Here is a 21,325-nt window from a genome sequence, read left to right as displayed (position 1 = left end):
TCCAACCTGGGCAACAAGAGCAAAACTCCATCTCAAAAAAGAGGTTTTTGGCCGGGCATAGTGTCTTACACCTGTAATATCAGCACTTTGGGAGGCCAAGGTGGGAGAAGCACTTGCATCCAGGTGTTGGAGACCAGCCTCGACAAAATTGTGAGACCCCATCTCTAAAAAATAAAAACAAAACATTCCGGCATGGTGGTGCACACCTGTAGTCCCCATTGCTTGGGAGGCTGAGGTAGGAGGATCACTTGAGCCAGGGAGGTTGATGTTGCAGTGAGCTGTGATATGGTCTCATTGCGTTCACCCTGGGCAACACAGCAAGACCCTGTCTCTAAATGAATGAATGAAAGAATGGCTGAGTGCAGTAGCTTACATCTGTAATCCTAGCACTTTTGGAGGCCGAGGCAGGCAGATCACTTGAGGTCAGGAGTTGGAAACCAGCCTTGCCAACATTGTGAAACCCTGTCTCTACCAAAAATATAAAAATTATCCAGGTGTGGTGGCAGGCGCCTATAATCCCAGCTACTCAGGAGGCTGAAGAGGGAGAATCTCTCGAATCTGGGAGGCAGAGGTTGCAGTGAACTGAGATTGCACCACTGCACTCCAGCCTGGGCGACAGACTCCGTCTCAAGAAAAAAACAACAAAAAAATCCCATTGTTAGATTCCTAAGACAGGTTTAAAATCATAAATACGTATTAAATGTTGTCAAATCTGCCAAGTCCAGTTAATTTTGTATCAGACAGCACAGAAATCAGCAATGGGACTTGACTCAGATTTTGTCCCTACTTTCTGATCTACCAACATCAAGTTGTGAACTGAACAAAACAATGGATTGGAATGGCAGTACAGACTGGGCTTTTAAAAGTGGGTAAGTTGACCAGAAGTGTAAGTATTTACTTCACCTATAGGTCTCTGCATCGTATAAAGTAAGGTCTGTTGAATGTGACTTTGGCAATCTGAAGTCACTCTGCTGAATTGACTTACCGTTAGAAAATGCCTTCTTCAGCACAGATTTGTGACAAATTCACTTGCTGAGGAAATGCAACCCCATATCTGGAATATGGCTAAGTGGATTCATTTAGATCAAACAACCAAAAACAGACAAAAATAAAAACAAGGTATACCTTTTCCTTATATATCACAATTAACTTTTAAAAATAGCAAATTTTTGGAAGAGAATCACATGAATAGTTAAAAATATTATAAACAGTTCGAAAAGAATCAATTGTATACATTGTTGAAAGTTGTTCATATTTTATTTTCTAATTGCAGTAGTTTGTATCTGATTTCTTTACATCATTCCATATGATGGGAAAGGACACCTCTAAGTCAGTTAGTACTTATTAGCTGTCATGAATCTATAGTAAAAGGGATCACTGAAGATTTAAGAATAAAATATTATCAGAGGTATCAATATTAGTAACTATAATCTTTCTCTAAAGAAATATAGAGCAGTTGGTATTTTGTAAAATATCTTCAAGCAAATGAGAGACTTCATCTGTTAGTCTTATACCGAATTAAATGAGGTTGGTAGCAATTTTAAATACTCTGTTGATATGAATGTACAAATATACATTCTACGTGTTCCTTCTATTGTACGAATCAAAGACTGCACGCAAAAGAAATGGGAAATACAGAATATAGAAGACATGCATCCTCTATCTTACATAGTACTGGATATCAAGTGAAAAGAGGCCGACACTGCTCTAAGTACATTACATGTATAAACATCTAAATTATCAATCCTCCCAATAACTCTGCATGACAGGTACTGTTTTCATCATCCCCATCTTAGAGGTGAAGAACCTGAAGCTGAGACAAGCAGGAGAATGTGCCAGTGGTCACCTGCAGGTAGAAGGCCAAGTAAGGGTGGGGGCAAAGTCCCTTTGACCCCAGGATCCATGCTCTCCCCTCTCCAGTACATTGCCTCACAAGTACCTAGCAACTTTCATGGCTGGGAGGGTGGAATAAGAGAGGACAAAGTCCAATACATCCTCCAAATTGCTCAGTTCACTCTATACCTGAGAGTCTAGTGTCTTTTCTCATTTTGCTCTTTTCTGAATAGGAAGAAAAAAAGCAAAGATAAAAAGGATGGTAGTTTAGGGTAAACCAAAAACACAAAGCAGTGTGCAAAAGTTTATGGGAGTCCAAAGAGTATAAATAAAACTTACCCTTACTAAGTAGAATAAAAATAAGCATTTCATACCAATACAAATCATTTTCATCTTTAGGACAGTCAGGTAACATTAAAAAAACCTCGCTTTCATTCTGACACTTTAACTGTCAATCCAGTCAATTCCGGTTGTTGTTAAGTCTGTATACAATACAAGTAAAGTATAAATCTAGCTATTTTACTCAAAACATGCTTTTACCTATTTGATTACTCAGAGTTACTCTGAAATCAGTAATGACAGCAGTTTATACCTATGAAAGATGTTACTGAACATCATAATCTAATATTTACATTAGATGAGATTAAGTTAAATTACAAGTCACGAAGAGTTTGTAAGCAAACATTTATAGCCATGATTCCACAGATGTGGTGAGTAAACCAACAGCCATTCCTCAATAAAATACAAGAATTTCCATCATGCATAGTTTACAGGCTCAGTAAGAAGCGGTCTCTTTAGGGGCTAGATGCTTAAGAAATATTCAACAAACAATGAAATCTTGGCTTTTTTTTTTTTTTTTTTTTACACAAATGTTTGGTTTGGTTATTCAGCCGCATTAGTGATAAAACATATTCATATTCTAACTGCAAGTGGAATAAACATTGCATCAAAAATGCAACCCCATCAAAATCATTAGTAATAACTATTACTCCCTCTTAGCAGTAAGAACCATTATTCTTGGATTTCAAACGTTTTATTTTCTTTCTGTGCATAGCTTATAGCACTGTATTATAGGAATCAGTGTATAAGCAAAAAAAATCAAAAATAAAACTGCTTGAAGACCATTTCCATTATTTATGATTAAATCAATGAAACTATACAATTTCCACATTAAATACAAATTAGAAGAATTCCTCCAAGTAGTATTGCATATAAGCTACAACTTTACCCCAACTATTTTAATCACTGATTCAAGATTTACCTCAGCAAGAACAATCACCAGCAAATACATGAACTGGGGTTATAGGTGAATTTTTAGAAATTCTCCAGACAAACCACATGTGTTAGAGGAGGTAAGTAGAAAAACTAATGTTTGAGCTGTGCTATTCCTACGAGGAACTATATCAAATATGCCAAGTTCAAACATTCTTAGTAAAATAATATGAAAGGACCTATACGTACTGTAAATTTAGCAAAAACACTTTTATGTACAGAAGCCTAAATATCTTAGGAGGTTTAGAATACCGATGAAGACAATTGTTAATTCTTCAAGGCTGGTTTCTTATGAGGATGAGGATTAAAAACCAGCCCTTAGTCTCAGATGCATTCCACCTAGATGTGTTCAGGAACTCCATAGAATAAGAAATATAAACCATGAATATGTACTCTTAATTTCTATTCCTCAACTTAATGTTCTATAGTACCTCAGATCTTTAAATCCAGAGTTTGGTGTACACTTAGGAAATTATAGTAAGAGCAGATTAGAGAAGATTTGTTTGTTTTCCTTTTGAAGCCATGTGAAGGTTTATTGCCCTGTGTATTTTCATCACTGAAAAGTTCCCCGGTGACTAATAAAATAAAAGTGTCACAAGCTACATGATGGATCTCTTCTTTTAATGTTGCATACAATTTCAGTTTGGCTAGTGAGGGTTAACTAGCTCAGCCCTAGTTTCATTTTGAGTTGACCACTAAAAACTAAATAAGGAAGTTACCAGTAAAGCTAGCTCCCAATACAAGCAAAAAACAAAAACAGAAAACACAACCAAAACCATTCACATAATAAAATATATCCTTAACACAAAATAAGGGTATAACACATTCTGCAGCACGACATTTTATTTTATTTCTCAGCTGTAGCTTTTCCATTCAGAAATTGGAGACCGTCTTTTCATTGAGTTGTTATTCCTTCCTCTTCCCTTAGTTTAGGGATATGTTGAAAAAGGCTTTTCAACAAGTTTTTTTTTTTTACAAGTTGCTATGAAATTAATTTATATATATCTTAAGTGTTTATAAAGCACTCAAAATTGTAGCTTACTTACATGTACATGACTTCTGAAAATAAAAATCACACTTCTAACATAATCTTTCTGCTCTGTAAAAATATTCTATTCTACATACATGCATATGATCAAAACAATTCTTTTCATGTTTGGCGTATTTTTTACACATAGTAAAAGAAAAGTCAACAATTATATCAGTACTTCCACTGTTACGATAACTGAGTGCCACCTAGTGTTCAATTTCTGCAACTACTAAGCTTACAAATTCAAAATTGCTATTAAAACCCAGGTTCTGAAACTGCATTTTGGAGATACTTTTTTTTTTTATGTTTATGGTGGCAAAATACGACTATGAAAAGAACACATGATATCAAAATCAGTATAAAAATAGCCACAGGCTACTTAAATATGACAAACAGACTTAATTTTTTTTTTCTTCAAATGCAGATTTCTGCCTCCCTCAAATTTTATCAAAATCTCAAGGGAATATCTAGGTAATTGAAATATACACAATGACTCTATACAATCAAGAGGCCAGGGCTTAATCATATTCTGTGAGGACAAGGCAAATGATTTCTTCAAAACACCCATTTTCTTATTGGAAGTGGTAGGAAAAGCAGCAATGCATTTTTTTTTTTTGTAATTAGTAGACATGGTCTTCTATCCATAAGCTCCATTACATTAAAAGAACAAAGTGGGCTTAACATCTCACTTAAGATAATTCAGCATTATCAGTTTTTTAAAAAACAAGAAATACCTTAGAAACAAATCAGTCTGCTTTAACAAATTGCATTCATGCTAATGAAATTTTAATCTTCTTTGTCATGGTCAAAATCCAAATTGTAGGACAATCCAGAAAAGATGGAATGTAAAATGTTGAGTTCAATTTAGATCTGGAAGGGAAAAGAACATCAGATGAAAGGAAAAAGAATTCTTATATTCCAACAGTCTACTCCATATATAAGGGAGACTTTCACCTCCTTAGGCTACCTGAGAAACAAATAGTTTGAAGAAGAAATTTCTATAATTCTGGCCTGCTATAAGTAAATCGTTTTGATCTCCTTTGTAATGTTACATGTTATGCAAAATATTCTTAATAAAGTTTACTGTCTCCTTCCTTTCTTTTAATGCTAGTAATTTGAGATTTTTGTATCTTGTGGATGGGAGGAGACACGGGAAGCATGATACGATCCCTTCAAGAACAGGACCAGTGTGATACTGACCTAATTCTCCTGAGTCAATCTGGCTACAGTTAAAACATCTATAAACCACCTGGAGAAATGTCTCAAAGAAGTAGGGTTCTCAGGTGACAGAGTCAACTTTTACAAAATGTTCAAGAGAACTCTTTAATAATCACTGTCTTTACTGTCTCTTTTCCAGCCAGCCAGCTGGGTCCAGTTCTGAGGAGGTGTTGGCCCAGATCCAGAAATTTTTACTGAGAAAATCTTGACCATGCCTAGATTCTCAACCCATTATCGGTGCATGCTGCTTTATATTCATGCATGTTCTCTGGTTAGGTTCCTTAATTTTTTTTTTTTTTTTAAAGAGGCCTTCTACCCCTGCTCAGATGTCAAAATGTTTGGGTTGGCACTTAATCCACACGTCAGCTGCAAGTTCTTACCAAAAATAGAATTGTTAATTCTATTGTCAAAATATTAATAACAGTTTAGTCACAAGACTCCTCTTGGCTCAGGGTCTCCAAAATTAAGAAAATAACAGAACAATATGTTTATTTCTCACTTCCTATTTTTGTGTGTGTGTTAAAATGTCTGTAACATTAGTAATTTAACTCAGGTGTGAGTATTCTTGGTCAGGAACAACTGCTCTAGGTATTCTGAAATTCCATCTTTGCATCAAATTTAACGTTATTATGTTATTTATTTAGAGACAAGGTCTGGCTATGTTGCCCAGGCTAGTCTTGAGCTCCTGGGCTCAGGTGATCCTCCCATCAGCCTCCTGAGTAGATGGGACTACGGGTGCATACCACTACATCTGACTTATTATTGTTTTGGGGTTGAAATACACAGGTGGTTTCTGAACTACATTTTAGTTAAAGAGGTTTGAAAAGAGCCCAAAACAGATTTAAGAGTAACACCCCAATCACTAAATAAATTTATACTGCCAAAAGAATAAGTTTGAATTTCATTCAAATACAGTAACAGCAGAAGTGTAGTAAAGCATTTACACTTATGGGCATTACTACTTTATTATTAGGATAGACAATCCATTTTCCTCAAAATAAACATACCAACTGCCCAAGAGTTTGCCAACAGTACACATCCAACAGCTAAAAATACCATAATTGGCAATAGGCTTCCATTTTGACAAGGCTTTCAGTGTATGTTGTAATTCCAATCTTCATATCAAGCTGATTCAAACAAGATTCTTTCAACACACTAATATTTCAATTAAAAAGGCATGTTCCTTTGATAAGATCTATTTTTCAACTGTCCACTAAATTTTTTAATAGCTATCTCTTTAGAAACTCATAATTAGACAAATCATGCTTACAGTGGCTGGCGTCAATATTGCCAATGCAAACACTGACCTTTTTAGGAAGAGAAATTGAAGAGGGTTGTAAGAATTCTCAAAATACGGCCAGGCGTGGTGGCTCACGCCTGTAATCCCAGCACTTTGGGAGGCCGAGGAGGGCAGATCTCCTGAGGTCAGGAGTTCGAGACCAGTCTGGCCAACATGGTGAAACCTCATCTCTACTAAAAATACAAATATTAGCCAGGTGTGGTGGCACGCGCCTGTAGTCCCAGCTATTCGGGAGGCTGAGGCAGGAGAATAGCTTGAACCCAGAAGGCAGAGGTTGCAGTGAGCTGAGATTGCACCACTGCACTCCAGCCTGGGTGACAGAATGAAACTCCATCTCAAAAAAAAAAAAAAAAAAAAGAATTCTCAAAATAAACAGTTTGACTAGGTGTCTTCTACATAATACTATTTAATTCAGACAATTCTCAAAATATACCCTTATTTATGTTAGGGGAAAGTTGGTTTCTCCATGGATAATAACAAAAATTGGAAAACACAAGGTACATCTACTTACGTCATCAATATCTTCATCATCATCTCCGATGTCATCGAACTGAATTTCATCATCATCTCCAGGACCAAATGTATCAGTTTCATTGATTTTAGCTAAGGACACAGTAAGAAATACACTGGTAAGTCAGCACTGTAATTTAATCAAAGTTTCATCATAAGAAAAGCATTCCTAACTTTTATATAACACAATTACTATAAAGAATATTATATGAAGCAAAATTCCCTGCAGTGTCACTGCTATGTTAAGATGGGAGTATCTGTGTTACCATTTTCTTTTGTTTGCAAAGGTATTTTCAGTAAGGAAGGCTCTAATTACACTAATTCTGAAGCTATTATAACTTCCAGGTATACTTCTCAAAAGGTTTGAGCACATGGTAACAACGTATTTCCTTAAGAATAGCTGGTTCACTAATCATCAGATAGACTCATCAATGAGAAAGATCTGGTCAAATCATGATTATCCCTAAAGAAATGAAAATGAACCAGGAAGCGCTAGTCGTATTCCTAGATACATTAACATTTATTAGATCAGAAATGCTAAGTAATTTCAGCAGGACTTTCATGCTTAAGTAAAATTAATACTTTCGTGCTTAAGTAAAACATAATAAAATTAAGTTTTTTCATAATAAGATACAACAGAGCCAAAAACAGTAACTGCCAAGTGAAAATGCAGGCCTACAAAATAGTATGTCAAGTACATTTCTCATTTGATGAGGTTGTAAGGGACTTATTTTTAGGTTTTCTGCATTAAGAATTCATTACTTTTGTATTTGGAAGGGTGAAAACCAAGAATGCTGCTTTTAAAAAATCCTACGGGATACTGTTACACAATGATAAAATGAAAATAGAACTTTTTACCCCGTCTCTACTAAAAATACAAAATTAGCTGGGCATGGTGGTGCATGCCTGTAATCCCAGCTGCTTCGGAGGCTGAGAATTGCTTGAACCGGGGAGGCAGAGGTTGCAGTGAGCCAAGATTGCACCACTGCACTCCAGCCTGGGCAACCGAGTGAGACTCCATTTCAAAACAAACAAATAAACAAACAAACAAAATCAGTAATGGTACCTAATTATGTGCCCTTGCTTCGTGTTTTTGTTTTTGTTTTAAATTTTTTTTCAGACAAGGTCTTGCTTTGTCACTGAGGCTCGAGTACAGTGGCATGATCACAGGTCACTGCATCCTCGAACTCCTGGACTCAAGCAGTCCTCCCGTCTTGGCCTCCCAAGTAGCTGAGACTTACAGGCATGTGCCACCACGCCTGGCTGACGTGCACTTCATGTTTAACCCATATGAGCACTGACAGTCTCTCAAGAAAGGAATTTTAAAATAGATACTATAACAAAATTATTCCTTTAGTTAGCATTATGTAGAACTCCAAAGCTTACAGAATATAACTCCTCACTATATTTATTGGTAACATAATTCCAGTAATTTCTTTCTTAAAATATCTAGTATTATGAAGCATAGGCAGGCATACTTAAAACTAAAAATGTAAGCACTAAAGTAAATAAGCAAAATCCACAGTTCCTTCACCTAAACAGCAACAGATAACCTAAATACCATATGACAAGTTAATACAGTAACTCAGACATTACCATGCTCTGGAAGCTCGCCGTATGCCTTCAGACTTCTAGCTTCATCTGCATTGTATTTTAAAATCACATCAGCTTTGTTATCCTTAAATAGAGACAAATAACTTTAAAAACTGATCATGACGAAATATTATCAGTTATTTCATAAATTCTCATATTGAATAAACAATCAAATCTCACCATTTTATTATAAATCTCCTTTTAAATTTTAAAGCTTTCTCATACCCTCTGAAAAAGATCCTTGGGTTTAACCCAGGAGGAAGTTTATGTACATGGCTGAATGATTATTAACAGGCTTGGGAAATATATTTAAAGATCTCACTTAATAAAAGCAGAACTGTGAAGACCCCATATTTTAGATTATTTAATATTACCCTTTGATTAGAAGTCTTTTGAAGTACAAAAGGTCCCTGGGACAATAATTTGCAGGGTGATCAAACACTGCAATTCCAAAACTGAGACTGAACTGAGACTGGTATAATGACCTAAGCAAATTATACCTTTCTGCATTATCTGTGCTTCTTTGGCTATGTATCATCACAATCTCCTGTGGAGTTTTTGTATCTTCTGAAGATAGATTAGCAGATGTGAAGAGAAGCCCAAGATTTAGTATTGTGAGAAGTTCTTTGCTATTTCTGATGCAAAAGTCCCACTGAGAAATACTGTCTTAGGATGTTCTACTTCCCTATTTGAAAATAATTTAACTCAGTTAAGGGAGAAAACTGATTGCTTCAACTTCAAGGACAGTGTGATTCAGATCAGTACTTCTTAAAATGTAAAGTGTATAGAAGCCCATGGAGATCTTATTAAAATGCATGCTCTGACTGAAGAGTCAAAGAATGTGTATTTCTAACAAGCTTCCAGAAGATGCTATTGAGCCAAAGACCACCCCGTAAGTGGGAGGGGCATGGAAGGATCACGAAAAATTTCAAATCAGAAGTTGGTCCTGGCTGTCACTTTACAGTTAAAATGTTACTCATTTCGGACCCTTGGTGTCCTTATCTATCGAACAGGAAATTACTTATTCTTCCTATTCCTGGGGTTATTGTTAGATCATAAGAAAAAAAGGGACATTAAAATGGTATGAATTTAAAGCACGCTTTCTCACCTCAGCGCTACGGATTATTGTGAGGTGGACTGTTCTCTGTTATGGGATGCTGTCCTGTGCCCACCTCAGCCTCTATTTACTACACGCTAGCAGCACTGCACCCATCCCCCAGTTGTGACAACCAGAAGTCTCCAGACACTGCCAAAGTCCCCTGGAGGGCAAAATTGCCCACGGTTGAGAAACAATGGTTTAAAGTGAAGATTTAAATTATTTATTCTGGATTAAAAAAAAAAAATCAAAGCATGCTCAAGGCTATACAAATAGAGACAGTATCACACAGGGATGATTTCCAATAGGTGGATGTCAAATGGATTTCACAGACCCACAATGAGTCTACAGAGTCAAGGGTTATGATCATGAAAGGCAATCACCATTTTCTTTCTTTCCCAAGTGCTCCTCTATATTTATAGCACATACCTATGTCGTGATGTGTATTATAATTACTTGTGTGCTTAATTCTCTCCACTACCAGGCTATGAGCCTTTTGTGGGATGGGCACTTAACTCATTCAGCTGTATCCTCTAGAATAATGGCTCCCAGATTTTGATTTAAACATAATCCCTGGGATACCTAGCACAATGCCTAAAATGAAACTGGCTCTTAAGAAATGGCTCATCAAATTCAAGCCAGTAAAATATGAAAAATTTACATGTAATTTTTACCTGGTAGTCTCGGAGACCGACCAATATAATGTCTGAGGTATTTATCCAAACCTACAAAAGAAAAGTCACTGCCCGTCATATTTCAAATAACGAAGAATCAAGAAATTCCAGAGTAACAATCAATTAGTTTAGAAATTAAAAGATTTTAGGCCGGGAGCGGTGGCTCACGCCTGTAATCCCAGGATTCTGGGAGGCCAAGGTGGGCGGATCACCTGAGGTCAGGAGTTCTAGACCAGCCTGGCCAACATGGCAAAAACCCATCTCTATTAAAAACTACAAAAATTAGCTGGGCGTGGTGGCAGGCACCTGTAATCCCAGCTACTCGGGAGGCTGAGGCTGGAGAATCGCTTGAACCCGGGAGACGGAGGTTGCAGTGAGCCAAGACTGCACCACTGCATTCCAGCCTGGGCAACACAGTGAGACTCCGTTTCAAAAAAATAAACTTCTTTAAAAGAAAAAAAAAAAAAAGAAATTAAGAGATTTTAGTTTGGGCTGGCTCACACCTATAATCCCAGCACCTTGGGAGGCTGAATCTGGCAGATCACTTGAGGTCAGGAGTTCAAGACCAGCCTGGCCAAAATGGTAAAACCTTGTCTTTACTAAAAATACAAAAATTAGCCAGGCATGGTGGTGCATGCCTATAATCCCAGCTACTCAGGAGGCTGAGGCCAGAGAAACACTTGAACCTGGGAGGCGGAGGTTGCACTGAGCCAAGATTACGCCACCGTACTTCAGTCTGGATGACAGAGCGAGACTCTGTCTCAAAAAAAAAAAGGCCCCCATATCAAATTAAAAAAAATAAATACAAAATCAGAGTTGGGACTTTTAGTCAACCTGATTAATAAATCTGCCTGAATAACTACTGTGATGGTGAATTAATCATTACTTTCCAAGGCAGTCCATTCACGATGACATTCAGGAAATGCAACATTAATACAATGCTTATGTAATATAACTCATATTCAAATTTTCTTAATGTACATTTCACAGCTATATGTCCAATTCCTAAACCAGAATCCAAACAAGGGCCACCTACTACATTTAACTGTCAGGTCTCTTTAAGTCTCCTTGAAACTAGAATAGTACCCCAACTTTTTTTTTTTAAACTTTCATGACAGTAACATTTCATTAAGAGCTGGGCCATCTGGCTAGGTACAGTGGCTCATGCCTATAATCCCAGCATTTTGGGAGGCCAAGGCGGGCTGACTGCTTGAGCTCAGGAGTTCGAAACCAGCCTAAGCAACATGGAAAAACCCCATCTCTACAAAAAATACAGAAATTAGCCAGGCATGGTGGCACAGGCCTGTAGTCCCTGCTACATGGGAGGCTAAAGTGGGAGGATCACTTGAACCAAGGAGGGTGAAGCTACAGTGAGCCCAGATCATGCCACTACACTACAGGCTGGGTGATAAAGTAAGACCCTGTGTCAAAAAAAAAAGACAAGGAGAAAAAAAGCTGGGCCTTTTGTTTCTGCAGAATGTCTCTCAATTTGGACTTTTTGGGCAGGAATACAACATAAGTGATACAAATGATTCTTTAACATTAGAATCTGTATAAAATTACCATTACAGACCTTGTTATTTGCCTTATAGGTAAATCACTGTTTACCTAGGTAAGTCTTTTGGGAATTTCCAAAAATGAAGTCCATGGACAGTTAAAAACTGTTAGAGGGATTTCCCCCCTTAACCAATTTTATATTAAAGTAAAACAAATCACACCTACCTTTTTTCTCAATTTTCCTCTGATGTGACATAACCTCTTTACACCATCAAAACACATTGCTTCTAGCCGTCCATTTCCCAACATTTTGATTACCTGAGCATACTCTAGCGGGGAGAAAGGAAAAGGGTATGGAATATTGTTCAACTTTTGATAACAGCAACTTAAAGTCCACATAAAACTGTCAAGAGAATAAAGTTGCACCAGTTGGGAATAAATACATATATTAAAAATATAAATAAACATAAGGGAGTGATAAATATCAAGTTAGTTAATGGCAGAGCTAGAACCAAGACTCTATAATGCCATTTCTTTCTTTCTTCTTTTTCCTGAGCTCAGGTCAAGTGTAGAAACCTTCACAGTTACAAAGGTCAGTAGTAAAACCTTTACATCATTGCCCAGAAATGATTAGGCTTTCATGGACATACATACGCACCCCCTCACCCCCAATCTCATTCATTCCTACAACTGCTACCTTTATAAACACATGTGGGTGCACACACACACACCAGACATATGCCCTTATTGTTTTACATTGTTTTCTAGTTTTGCTGCTCAGAACTGTAGAGATCATGCATCAGGTAGACTAGAAAACCTTCTAAAGTTCAGATTTGGCTAGTTTCATCACTGATCCACTTCAGTAAAAGCAGATCTCAGAGAATGTAATGCATTTCTATAACATACGGTCTCTGCTATTAGACATGTTTTAATTATCAACTCATTCTGAATAAGTAGATTAACTACCCCACTTTTAGCTCTCCTTTACCTCAGTACCTTTAGGAGCAATTCTCATAATTTTTAGTTCATTTAGCAAACAAAAACAAACTTCAAACAATGTCTTTTTTGAATTATAATATGACTAACCCCCAGAGAGGATGTCCATTAATTTGTAAATATACTGAGACTTCACTTTGAAAGGCTCAGTAGTGGGGTTGACTTGTGGAAGTGAATTACTCAGACTACAGTGAGCCCAGCACCCACCTACCACCTCAACATGGTTGGTCAACTCAAAGGCAGCCTTTCTTCCGAAGTGAGAGAAGTTGTAGTAATAAAACAGTGTCTGCCCAAGTCAAGTCAGCTGCTATTTTAGAGGCAAGGATGACCAAGGCTAAGAAACAAAAGGATTTTTAGCCAGAAAACGTATCTCGTGTTTACTGGTTTATATGTATGGCATAATAAATCCACCCAAAGTTCTATTAAAAGCTAAAGTACTGGAAATGATTGGAATACCTGAGAAAATATGAATTTGGAGTATATACTAGATATTATATCAATGTCAAATTACCTGAGTGTGATAATTCTCTTCTAGTTATATAAGAAAATATATTTGCTCTCAGGAGATACATGATCAAGTAAAGGAAAAGTAACATGATGTCTCTAAATTTCAAAAGGTCCTCAAGAAATCCTACATATGGGGCTGGGTACGGTGGCTCACGCCTGTAATCCCAGCACTTTGGGAGACCAAGACAGGTGGATCATGAGGTCAGGAGATCAAGACCATCCTGGCTAACACAGTGAAACTCCGTCTTTACTAAAAATACAAAAAAAATAGCTGGGCATGGCAGCGGGCGCCTGTAGTCTCAGCTACTCGGGAGGCTGAGGCAGGAGAATGGCGTGAACCCGGGAGGCGGAGCTTGTAGTGAGCCAAGATCGCACCACTGCACTCCAGCCTGGGTGACAGAGTGAGACTCCATCTCAAAAAAAAAAAAAAAAAGGAATCCTACATATATATGTACATATATATTTCTTTATACGTGTGTGTACATATGAGGGATTTAAGGGAGTTTGTTGCACTAATACTGCAACTTTCTGTAGGTTTGAAATGACTCGAAATAAAAGTAACAGGAAAGGGCAAACGATCCAGTTAGGATTTGACTGGTGCTATGTATCCTGGTCTGGCACTTACAAAATTCTTCAGTCTAATAAGGTCAGTTAACTGTTCAGTTTCATTTTATTGTAGTTTATGAAGTTACATGCTAATGGCACCGGAGAATGGAGAGGTCTATAAGGGCCTCAGGCTCATCCTTCAAATGTCCATGGTCTACTCAACATATTATGCACACCATTCACTATCAAAAATGCTAATCATAGAACTGTCAACTAAATCACAGAACTGTCAACCATAGCTTTTGAGGCTCAATTCCCTCTGAACTATACGACACATTCTTAGTTCCCAGTACTTTGGGAGGTCATGGTGGGAGAATCACTTGAGCCCAGGAGTTCGAGAACAGCCTGGGTGACATATGAAGACCTCATCTCTATTAAAAAAAAAAAAATTTTTTTTTTTTTTTTTGAGACGGAGTCTCCCTCTGTCACCCAGGCTGGAGTGCAGTGGTGCGATCTTGGCTCACTGCAACCTCCGCCTCCCAGGTTCAAACAATTCTCCTGCCTCAGAATCCTGAGTAGCTGGGATTACAGGCATGCACCACCACGCCCAGTTAATTTTGTATTTTTAGTAGAGACGGGGTTTCATCATGTTGGTCAGGCTGGTCTCGAACTCCTGACCTCGTGATCTGCCCGCCTCGGCCTCCCAAAGTGCTGGGATTACAGGCATGAACCACCGCGCCCAGCCTAAAAAAATTTTTTAAATTAGCCAGACATGGTGGTATGTGCCTGTAGTTCCGAATACTCGGGAGGCTGAATGAAAGCACTGCTTCGGCTCAGGAGGTCATGGCTGCAGTGAGCTGTAATCGTGCCACCGCACTTCACCCTGGGCAACGGGCAAGACCCTGTCTCAAAAAAGTAAAGTCCCCAGCTAAAAAAGAAAGGATGTTATTTTAAAAAGCGTAATTTATGAAAACACTTACCCTGACCATCCTCTTTGAACACCAGTTCTCTTTTTTCAGATTCATTCTCATTCTTACCTCTGCGTCTATTTTTACCTCCTTTACCTGATGGTTTAAAAAAAAGGATGTAAATGACATTAATTATCTGTAAAACATATGAAATAAAATGAAATTAAGGCTTATAAAACCATTTTTTAAAAGATCACTTAAATTTAAAAATTCACCTATTTCAGCTACTCAATCATATTAAATTTACAATCTCCAATCCCAACATTAACACATTATCACCTCCCTACCCTTCTTGGAATTTCCTTTGGGGATTTTTCTGACATAAAATACACATAAATAGCAGATATTATACTAAAAAACATAGAAAAACATTTCACTTTGGCATCCATCCTTTTGAAATAAAAATGCAATTCTATATATATTCTTCTAAGCGGAAATCTTGGATGCCTTCTAAAGCCAGGCCCTATGCAAGGAACCCAATACTTTGTTTTTTTTTTTTTTTTTTGAGACGGAGTCTCACTCTGTCACCCAGGCTGGAGTGCAGTGGTGCGATCTGGGCTCACTGCAAGCTCCGCCTCCTGGGTTTACGCCATTCTCCTGACTCAGCCTCCCGAGTAGCTGGGACTACAGGCGCCCGCCACCTCGCCCAGCTATTTTGTATTTTTAGTGGAGACGGGATTTCACCGTGTTAGCCGGGATGGTCTCGATCTCCTGACCTCGTGATCCGCCCGCCTCGGCCTCCCAAAGTGCTGGGATTACAGGCTTGAGCCACCGCGCCCGGCCTGGAACACGATACTTTGAAAATTAAGTGAAGACAGTGTCTGGACAGAGAACTATGGTTTTCAAACTTTTAGTAGCAGAGGACCATAAACATTGAAATCTCACTGGGTGCAGTGGTGTGCGCCTAGGGTCTCAGCTACTCAGGGGGCTCAGGTGGGAGGATCACTTGAGCAAGCCTAGGAGGTTCCAGGCTAGCCTGGGCAACATAGAGAGACACTGTCTCTTAAAAAATATCCGTTCGGTACCCAATTTTTTTTTATAATGCTGGTCCCTACTCAACATCCCTGTTTCTATTATATAACCCCAGTGAGCATGCTCTTAACCACTATGCAATAATTCTGCCCATTTACTTGTCACAATCACCCGATGAGGTCATAACATTCATTTATTCCCAGTTTACCCATGAGTTCCCTGAAGCTCAGAGAAGTTCAGTAACTCGCCTGGCTTCAGTGAGTGAATCAGCTCACTGATGGCAGTCAGTAAGCTGGGGTGACCAGAGTCACAATGTTTTTTTGTCCCTAGCCGCCACATTAGGTTACCTGTCCACAGCATTTTGCTCCCATTCCAGAAAGGAAACCACATTGGCAGCCATTTCCAAAAGGCAGGAAAAAGGCTGTAAGTGGTAATGACACTAAGAGACTCATGGGAAGAGCTTGGAAGCAGCAAAAAGTTCATAACCCAAATGGAATCATTAATGTGCACCTGATCACTGCAAAGACCTCTAACTTCTTGAATCAAGTCCACTTACTCTCTCCTGGGGCAGTCTCACATTGCTCTGTGCTATTTTAGGGGGGCCTCTACAATTTCCTGACCCGCTCAGAGTCCTTAGAATTCAGTATCTGAGGCATTCTTAGGGAACACTGAAACTAATTTCCTAGAAAGAGAAAAGTATGAAGCCATTAATCATGCCAGATCTGCAAAACAGAGTGCAAGCTCCTTTAGGGCAAGATCATACCTGCTCTGTTTCCTGAGTTATATACCTGAGTTCACTAATTCTTCAAATGAATTGGTCAATAATAGTCCATACATTCCTAACGGAGTGGTGAGTTAAAAATCATAGGCAGTAACTTCTTCAAAGTGTGGGAGCACTATACCCTAAATGCTTATGAGTGGGCCAAATGATACCCCTCTTCCTGATTTGAGGATGGGTTTCTAAGAATTTCTAGAATAAGTTGATATGAATCAATCCAAAGCAAAAGTCACTTAACACATAGTATGTGGCAAATTTTACCCTTACTTGTGTAACCACAGCTTATATTCACAGGGCTTCTGGATTTTCCAATGAAGAAAAACAGAACAATAAATGACTTTATTTCTACATTAGTAAAACCTATCTCAAAAAATTCAGGGGTCATGAAAAGTACCATTCCTCTAAGTAAGATAACTAAGAACTGATTGGTTTCAAGACAGTACAGGAATGATAAACACCAAACTCAGCCTGGTGATAACCTCCAAAAAGAGAGTAAAAGGTGATTAGGGCTTTACCTCAATTTGCGTTGTAATTCTTAAATTCAGAGTTTCCAGGTTCTGAGAAACCCCTGGGTTCCCAGGTCCATTATGTTAGCTGTATTTTTTGTATGCCTCAAATATTATTTAAGAAACCATTCATTACTTGTCAACTTACCAGAATTAACCATACTCTGATCATTCCCCTTTGTATTTTATTGCCCTGTAATGGGATGTTCTTTAAATTCTCTGTTGAATGAATGAGACTAGGTCTGAGTGTACAACAATTAAAGTGACATCAACATTCTTTAAACCAGAGTTGTTTTGGAGAAATTCCCAGAGAGGCTCTTTCTTAAGACATGAGGCTAGGGAACTAGATGTGATTTAGTGTAGAAGTCCTATCCCCTTGGAACCAAAGCAGAACCTATTATTCACCTAAGGGTGGAGTTGACAGGAGGAAGGTGACTTAAACCAACAAATATTTATTGAGCATCTACTAAGTGGCAAGTGCTAGCAATCGAATGTGATTAAGACAGATACGATATTCCTGTCTTTTAGAGCTTACAGCCTGGTGGAAGAATTGAAAATCTTATTACTAGAAATAAAGGTGAGAATAAGATGGAAGTGATCCCCTTACCATCTCAGAGAGAATAAAGGATTATACAGAAGAAAACCTAAGACTTAAAAAATTTTTTGTTTATAACTCGATCTTTTCCAAAATAATGAGCAGTGAAAATCCTTGCTACAAAAAGTTTGATCTCCGAGGGCAGCAAGGTGGAGAGCCCCCGAGAGGACTGCACCAACTTGTGCACAGAACACCTTGACCAAGTACCCTAAGGGATAAAGCAATAAGTGACAGCTACAAAGAGGAAATGTGGTAGAAGTCCTGGAGCCAGCTGTCAAGTAGAAAAGAGAGCAGAAGTAGGCCTGTGTCAGGGAAAGATTTCCTAAGAATGAATAATCAAAGGAGACTACTTATGGACTATGAAGTATGCTCCTCTCCTGTAGGAAAATACAATATTTTTCCTATATTTACTTGCACAATTTTCTTCAACAAGTTATAAGGCTATTAAAAATGACAGGAACACTGTAAATCTATAAAAGTAATTTATTTAGGAGTGTTACGCCTTTTTTTTTTTTTTTTTTTAAGATTAGGCCTTTCGTTTTGGAAATCCCAAATAAAGTTATCCTCAAGTCTGATCATTTGTGAATCCTTAGCCTCAGAATGGAGAAAACTTAAATTATGTCTTTATTCTCACAACATATGCATGATCTGAAGCAAAAGTAGAAAACTTGGCTAAATATGGAATAAGTCTTCAGCAAACAAACATAAGCTATATCCTGTAAAGGGATGGAGAGAGTAAATCTCTAGAAGTGAGCCTTAGAAATGCATCAAGGTTTCACCCACTGTTCACAAGGGACAACGAGTAGCCTCAACAATACTGAACTGTCCATAAAGACACCCATGCAGGAGTACCTGGTGCTCACGAACGCGGACAGCACTCTTTTAAAGTTCAGAACGGCTTCCAGGGATTAACCCCTCATGCCCGGGAAGGCCAGATGGGCCTATCTACTAAGCCTAGGCCGCCCGGTGTAGGGTTCCCGCCACCATCGCCACCGAGCCGCGGTCAGTCTGGCGCGATTCAGGAGCAAAAGCCCATTCTCCCGCAGGAGGCCCTACAAAAATGGCGTCGGCTCCACCCCAATGTGGCCAAACTGGGCAACAGGAGTTTACTTCCCAGCTCCTCTCCCGAGCTCAGAGTCGCGTGTGGGGCGCCCAGCCGCGGGCAGGTAGGGTGGGAAGGAAAAAGGGTCACTGCGACCTGGGTGACCTGCAATCTACGGGCAGGACCTGGGAAACTCGGCCGAGGAGGGCCGTGGTCCGGGGGTCCGGGCAGCATTACCTTTATTCTTGGGCATGGCGGTGGCGGCGACCTCGCGGGGTCTCTGACTTCTTTCCGGGTAACGGCGACCGAGGCGGTTGCTGCTCCGAGGGGCGACACGAGGGAGCGCGCGGGACCAAGGAGGTGCTGGAGGCTAGGCAGCGTGCGCGAGAGAGGATCGCAACCGAGCTCTTCAGAGATCCGCCAGCGTCCACGCTCGGCGGCAGCAAATGGCGCCGCAACTGCTTGCGTCGCTTTTCCCCGCCTCCCGTCGCCGGCTGGGCCCGCCCCCTAGGCTTTATGGCGCAGGCGTGGCCGACTGACCCCCATTGTTAGGGCCGAGGCAGACGCGTTCTGGGAGGGTGCGCAGCAAGCCGGAGAGGACGCGAGGGGCAGGGCCGCAAGCAGGGAAAAGGCGGAGTCAGGGAGGGCGGGGGAGAACCTCTGCGTCATAGAAAAGGGCGGTTTGAGGTGGCGCTCGCTGCTGGTTAAGGCCAGACCTCTGCTGCTTTGTAGCAAACGCGCGTCTCCCAGTTTGACAAGTGGTGGACTTGTTAACCTCATGGTTAGCTCAGTTTTAAAAATATATATATTTTTTATTTTTATTTTATTTTTTGAGACGGAGTCTTGCTCTGGAGTCGCCCAGGCTGGAGTGCAGTGGCGCGATCTTGGCTCACTGCAACCTCTGCCGCCCGGGTTCAAGCGATTCTCCTGCCTCAGCCTCCGGAGTAGCTGGGATTACAGGCACGTGCCACCACGCCCGGCTAATTTTTGTGTTTTTAGTAGAGACGGGGTTTCAGCATCTTGGCTAGGCTGGTCTTGAACTGCTGACCTCGTGATCCACCCGTCTCGGCCTCCCAAAGTGGCCTCCCAAAGCCACCGTGCCCGGCCAATATTTTTATTTTTTTATTAAGACGGAGTCTTGCTCTATCGCCCAGGCTGGAGTGCAGTGGCGTGATCATGGCTCACTGCAACCGCCACCTCCCGGGCTCAAGCGATTCTCCTGCCTCAGCCTGCCGAGTAGCTGTGATTACAGGCATATGCCACCATGCCCAGCTAATTTTAGTACTTTTAGTTGAGACGGGGTTTCGCGGTGTTGGCCAGGCTGGTCTTGAACTAGTGACCTCAACTCGCGCCTGCCTCGGCCTCCCAGAGTGCTGGGATTACAGGCGTGAGCCACCGCGCCCAGCCGGTTGGCTCATAACGCAACCTTTTCACTCGCCCAGCCGGGTTGGGAGCCTGATGGGAAGGGCAAGGCTTTCCTGTCATCCATTACCAAAGCATAATATTTGCATGGCACTTGTTATTACTCTAAAGAGTAATATTATTAATACTCTAAAGCAAATATTATGCTTTGGTAATTACTGTCTTACCTCACTGTAAACCTTACCGGGCAGAGACCATGTCTGTTGCTTACCATTACCCCCACTTAGCTGAATGTCTGGCACATAATAGGTGTTCAATACACACAGAAAGGAAGGGAGGGAGGGGAGAAAAGACTTAAGTTCGATGTTAATGGGCTGAATTGTGTTCCCCCCACCCAAAATTCGTATGTTCACGTTCTAATCCCCAGTAGCTCAATGTGACTGTATTTGGACATGCGGTCTTCAAAGACGTGATTAAATTGAAATGAGGTCATTAGTGTGGACCCTTATCTGACTGGTGTCCTTACAAGAAGATATTATTAGGTCACAGGCATCAAGGGAGAACACCACGTGAACAAGAAGGTAGCCATCTATAAGCCCAGGAGAGAGGCCAACCCTGTTGACGCTTGATTTTAGAGTCTCCAGAACAATGAGAAAATAAATTTCTGTTGTTTAGGCCACTCAGTACGTGGTACTTTGTTATGACAGTCCTAGCAAACTAATACAACTGGCTAATGCTGGGCTGTACTCTACAAGCTTTATTTCTAAATAAACTTAAACTGAGTAAACTTATTTTAAATAAATCACCTTCCCACAAACACCAGGGTTTGGACATACTTAGAAGACAGAAATAAAGTATCATCATCTAATACAGTGGTTCTCTTCTCGGAACATTTGGCAGTGTCAACCAGAAATGTTTCTGGTTGTCACAACTTGAGGAGGGGGGCAAAGCTGATGTTGAGAAACCCAATGACAGATACACTTCTTAGAGGGAAATTGAAAGATAATGGGGGACTCAAAGTTCTGGGTTT

The 21,325-nt window shown here is 39.8% G+C and overlaps 1 protein-coding gene and 2 non-coding genes across 3 annotated transcripts; all 3 read right to left on the bottom strand.

The window, feature by feature from the left end:
• Positions 1 to 1,238: 1,238 nt before the first annotated feature.
• Positions 1,239 to 19,420, bottom strand: EIF1AX (eukaryotic translation initiation factor 1A X-linked). Its single transcript, XM_003917482.3, has 7 exons — positions 19,171 to 19,420; positions 15,053 to 15,136; positions 12,249 to 12,352; positions 10,527 to 10,577; positions 8,760 to 8,841; positions 7,165 to 7,256; positions 1,239 to 5,005 (listed from the first exon to the last, which is right to left on the bottom strand). Exons 1-7 carry the CDS (start codon positions 19,184 to 19,186, stop codon positions 5,000 to 5,002), a joined length of 435 nt encoding a protein of 144 aa, XP_003917531.1. The 5' UTR covers positions 19,187 to 19,420; the 3' UTR covers positions 1,239 to 4,999.
• LOC116272259 lies at positions 12,576 to 12,645 on the bottom strand. Its single transcript, XR_004180978.1, has one exon. It is a non-coding gene; the product is annotated as a small nucleolar RNA U2-30 (small nucleolar RNA).
• Positions 12,799 to 12,878, bottom strand: LOC116272260. The gene has a single exon (XR_004180979.1). It is a non-coding gene; the product is annotated as a small nucleolar RNA U2-19 (small nucleolar RNA).
• Positions 19,421 to 21,325: the final 1,905 nt, after the last annotated feature.

The sequence above is a fragment of the Papio anubis genome, chromosome X (assembly GCF_008728515.1).
Source record: "Papio anubis isolate 15944 chromosome X, Panubis1.0, whole genome shotgun sequence".
In the NCBI taxonomy this organism is placed as follows: Eukaryota; Metazoa; Chordata; class Mammalia; order Primates; family Cercopithecidae; genus Papio; species Papio anubis.
The sequence above is the reverse complement of the archived record's forward strand: the minus strand, read 5'-3'. Positions and strand labels throughout refer to the sequence as shown.

Coding starts and splice junctions, on each gene's coding strand:
- EIF1AX (XM_003917482.3), bottom strand. Junction 12,353..15,052: donor GTTCAAAGAGGATGGTCAGG/GTAAGTGTTTTC, acceptor TCTCCCCGCTAG/AGTATGCTCAGGTAATCAAA. Junction 8,842..10,526: donor TCGGTCTCCGAGACTACCAG/GTAAAAATTACA, acceptor TCTCTATTTAAG/GATAACAAAGCTGATGTGAT.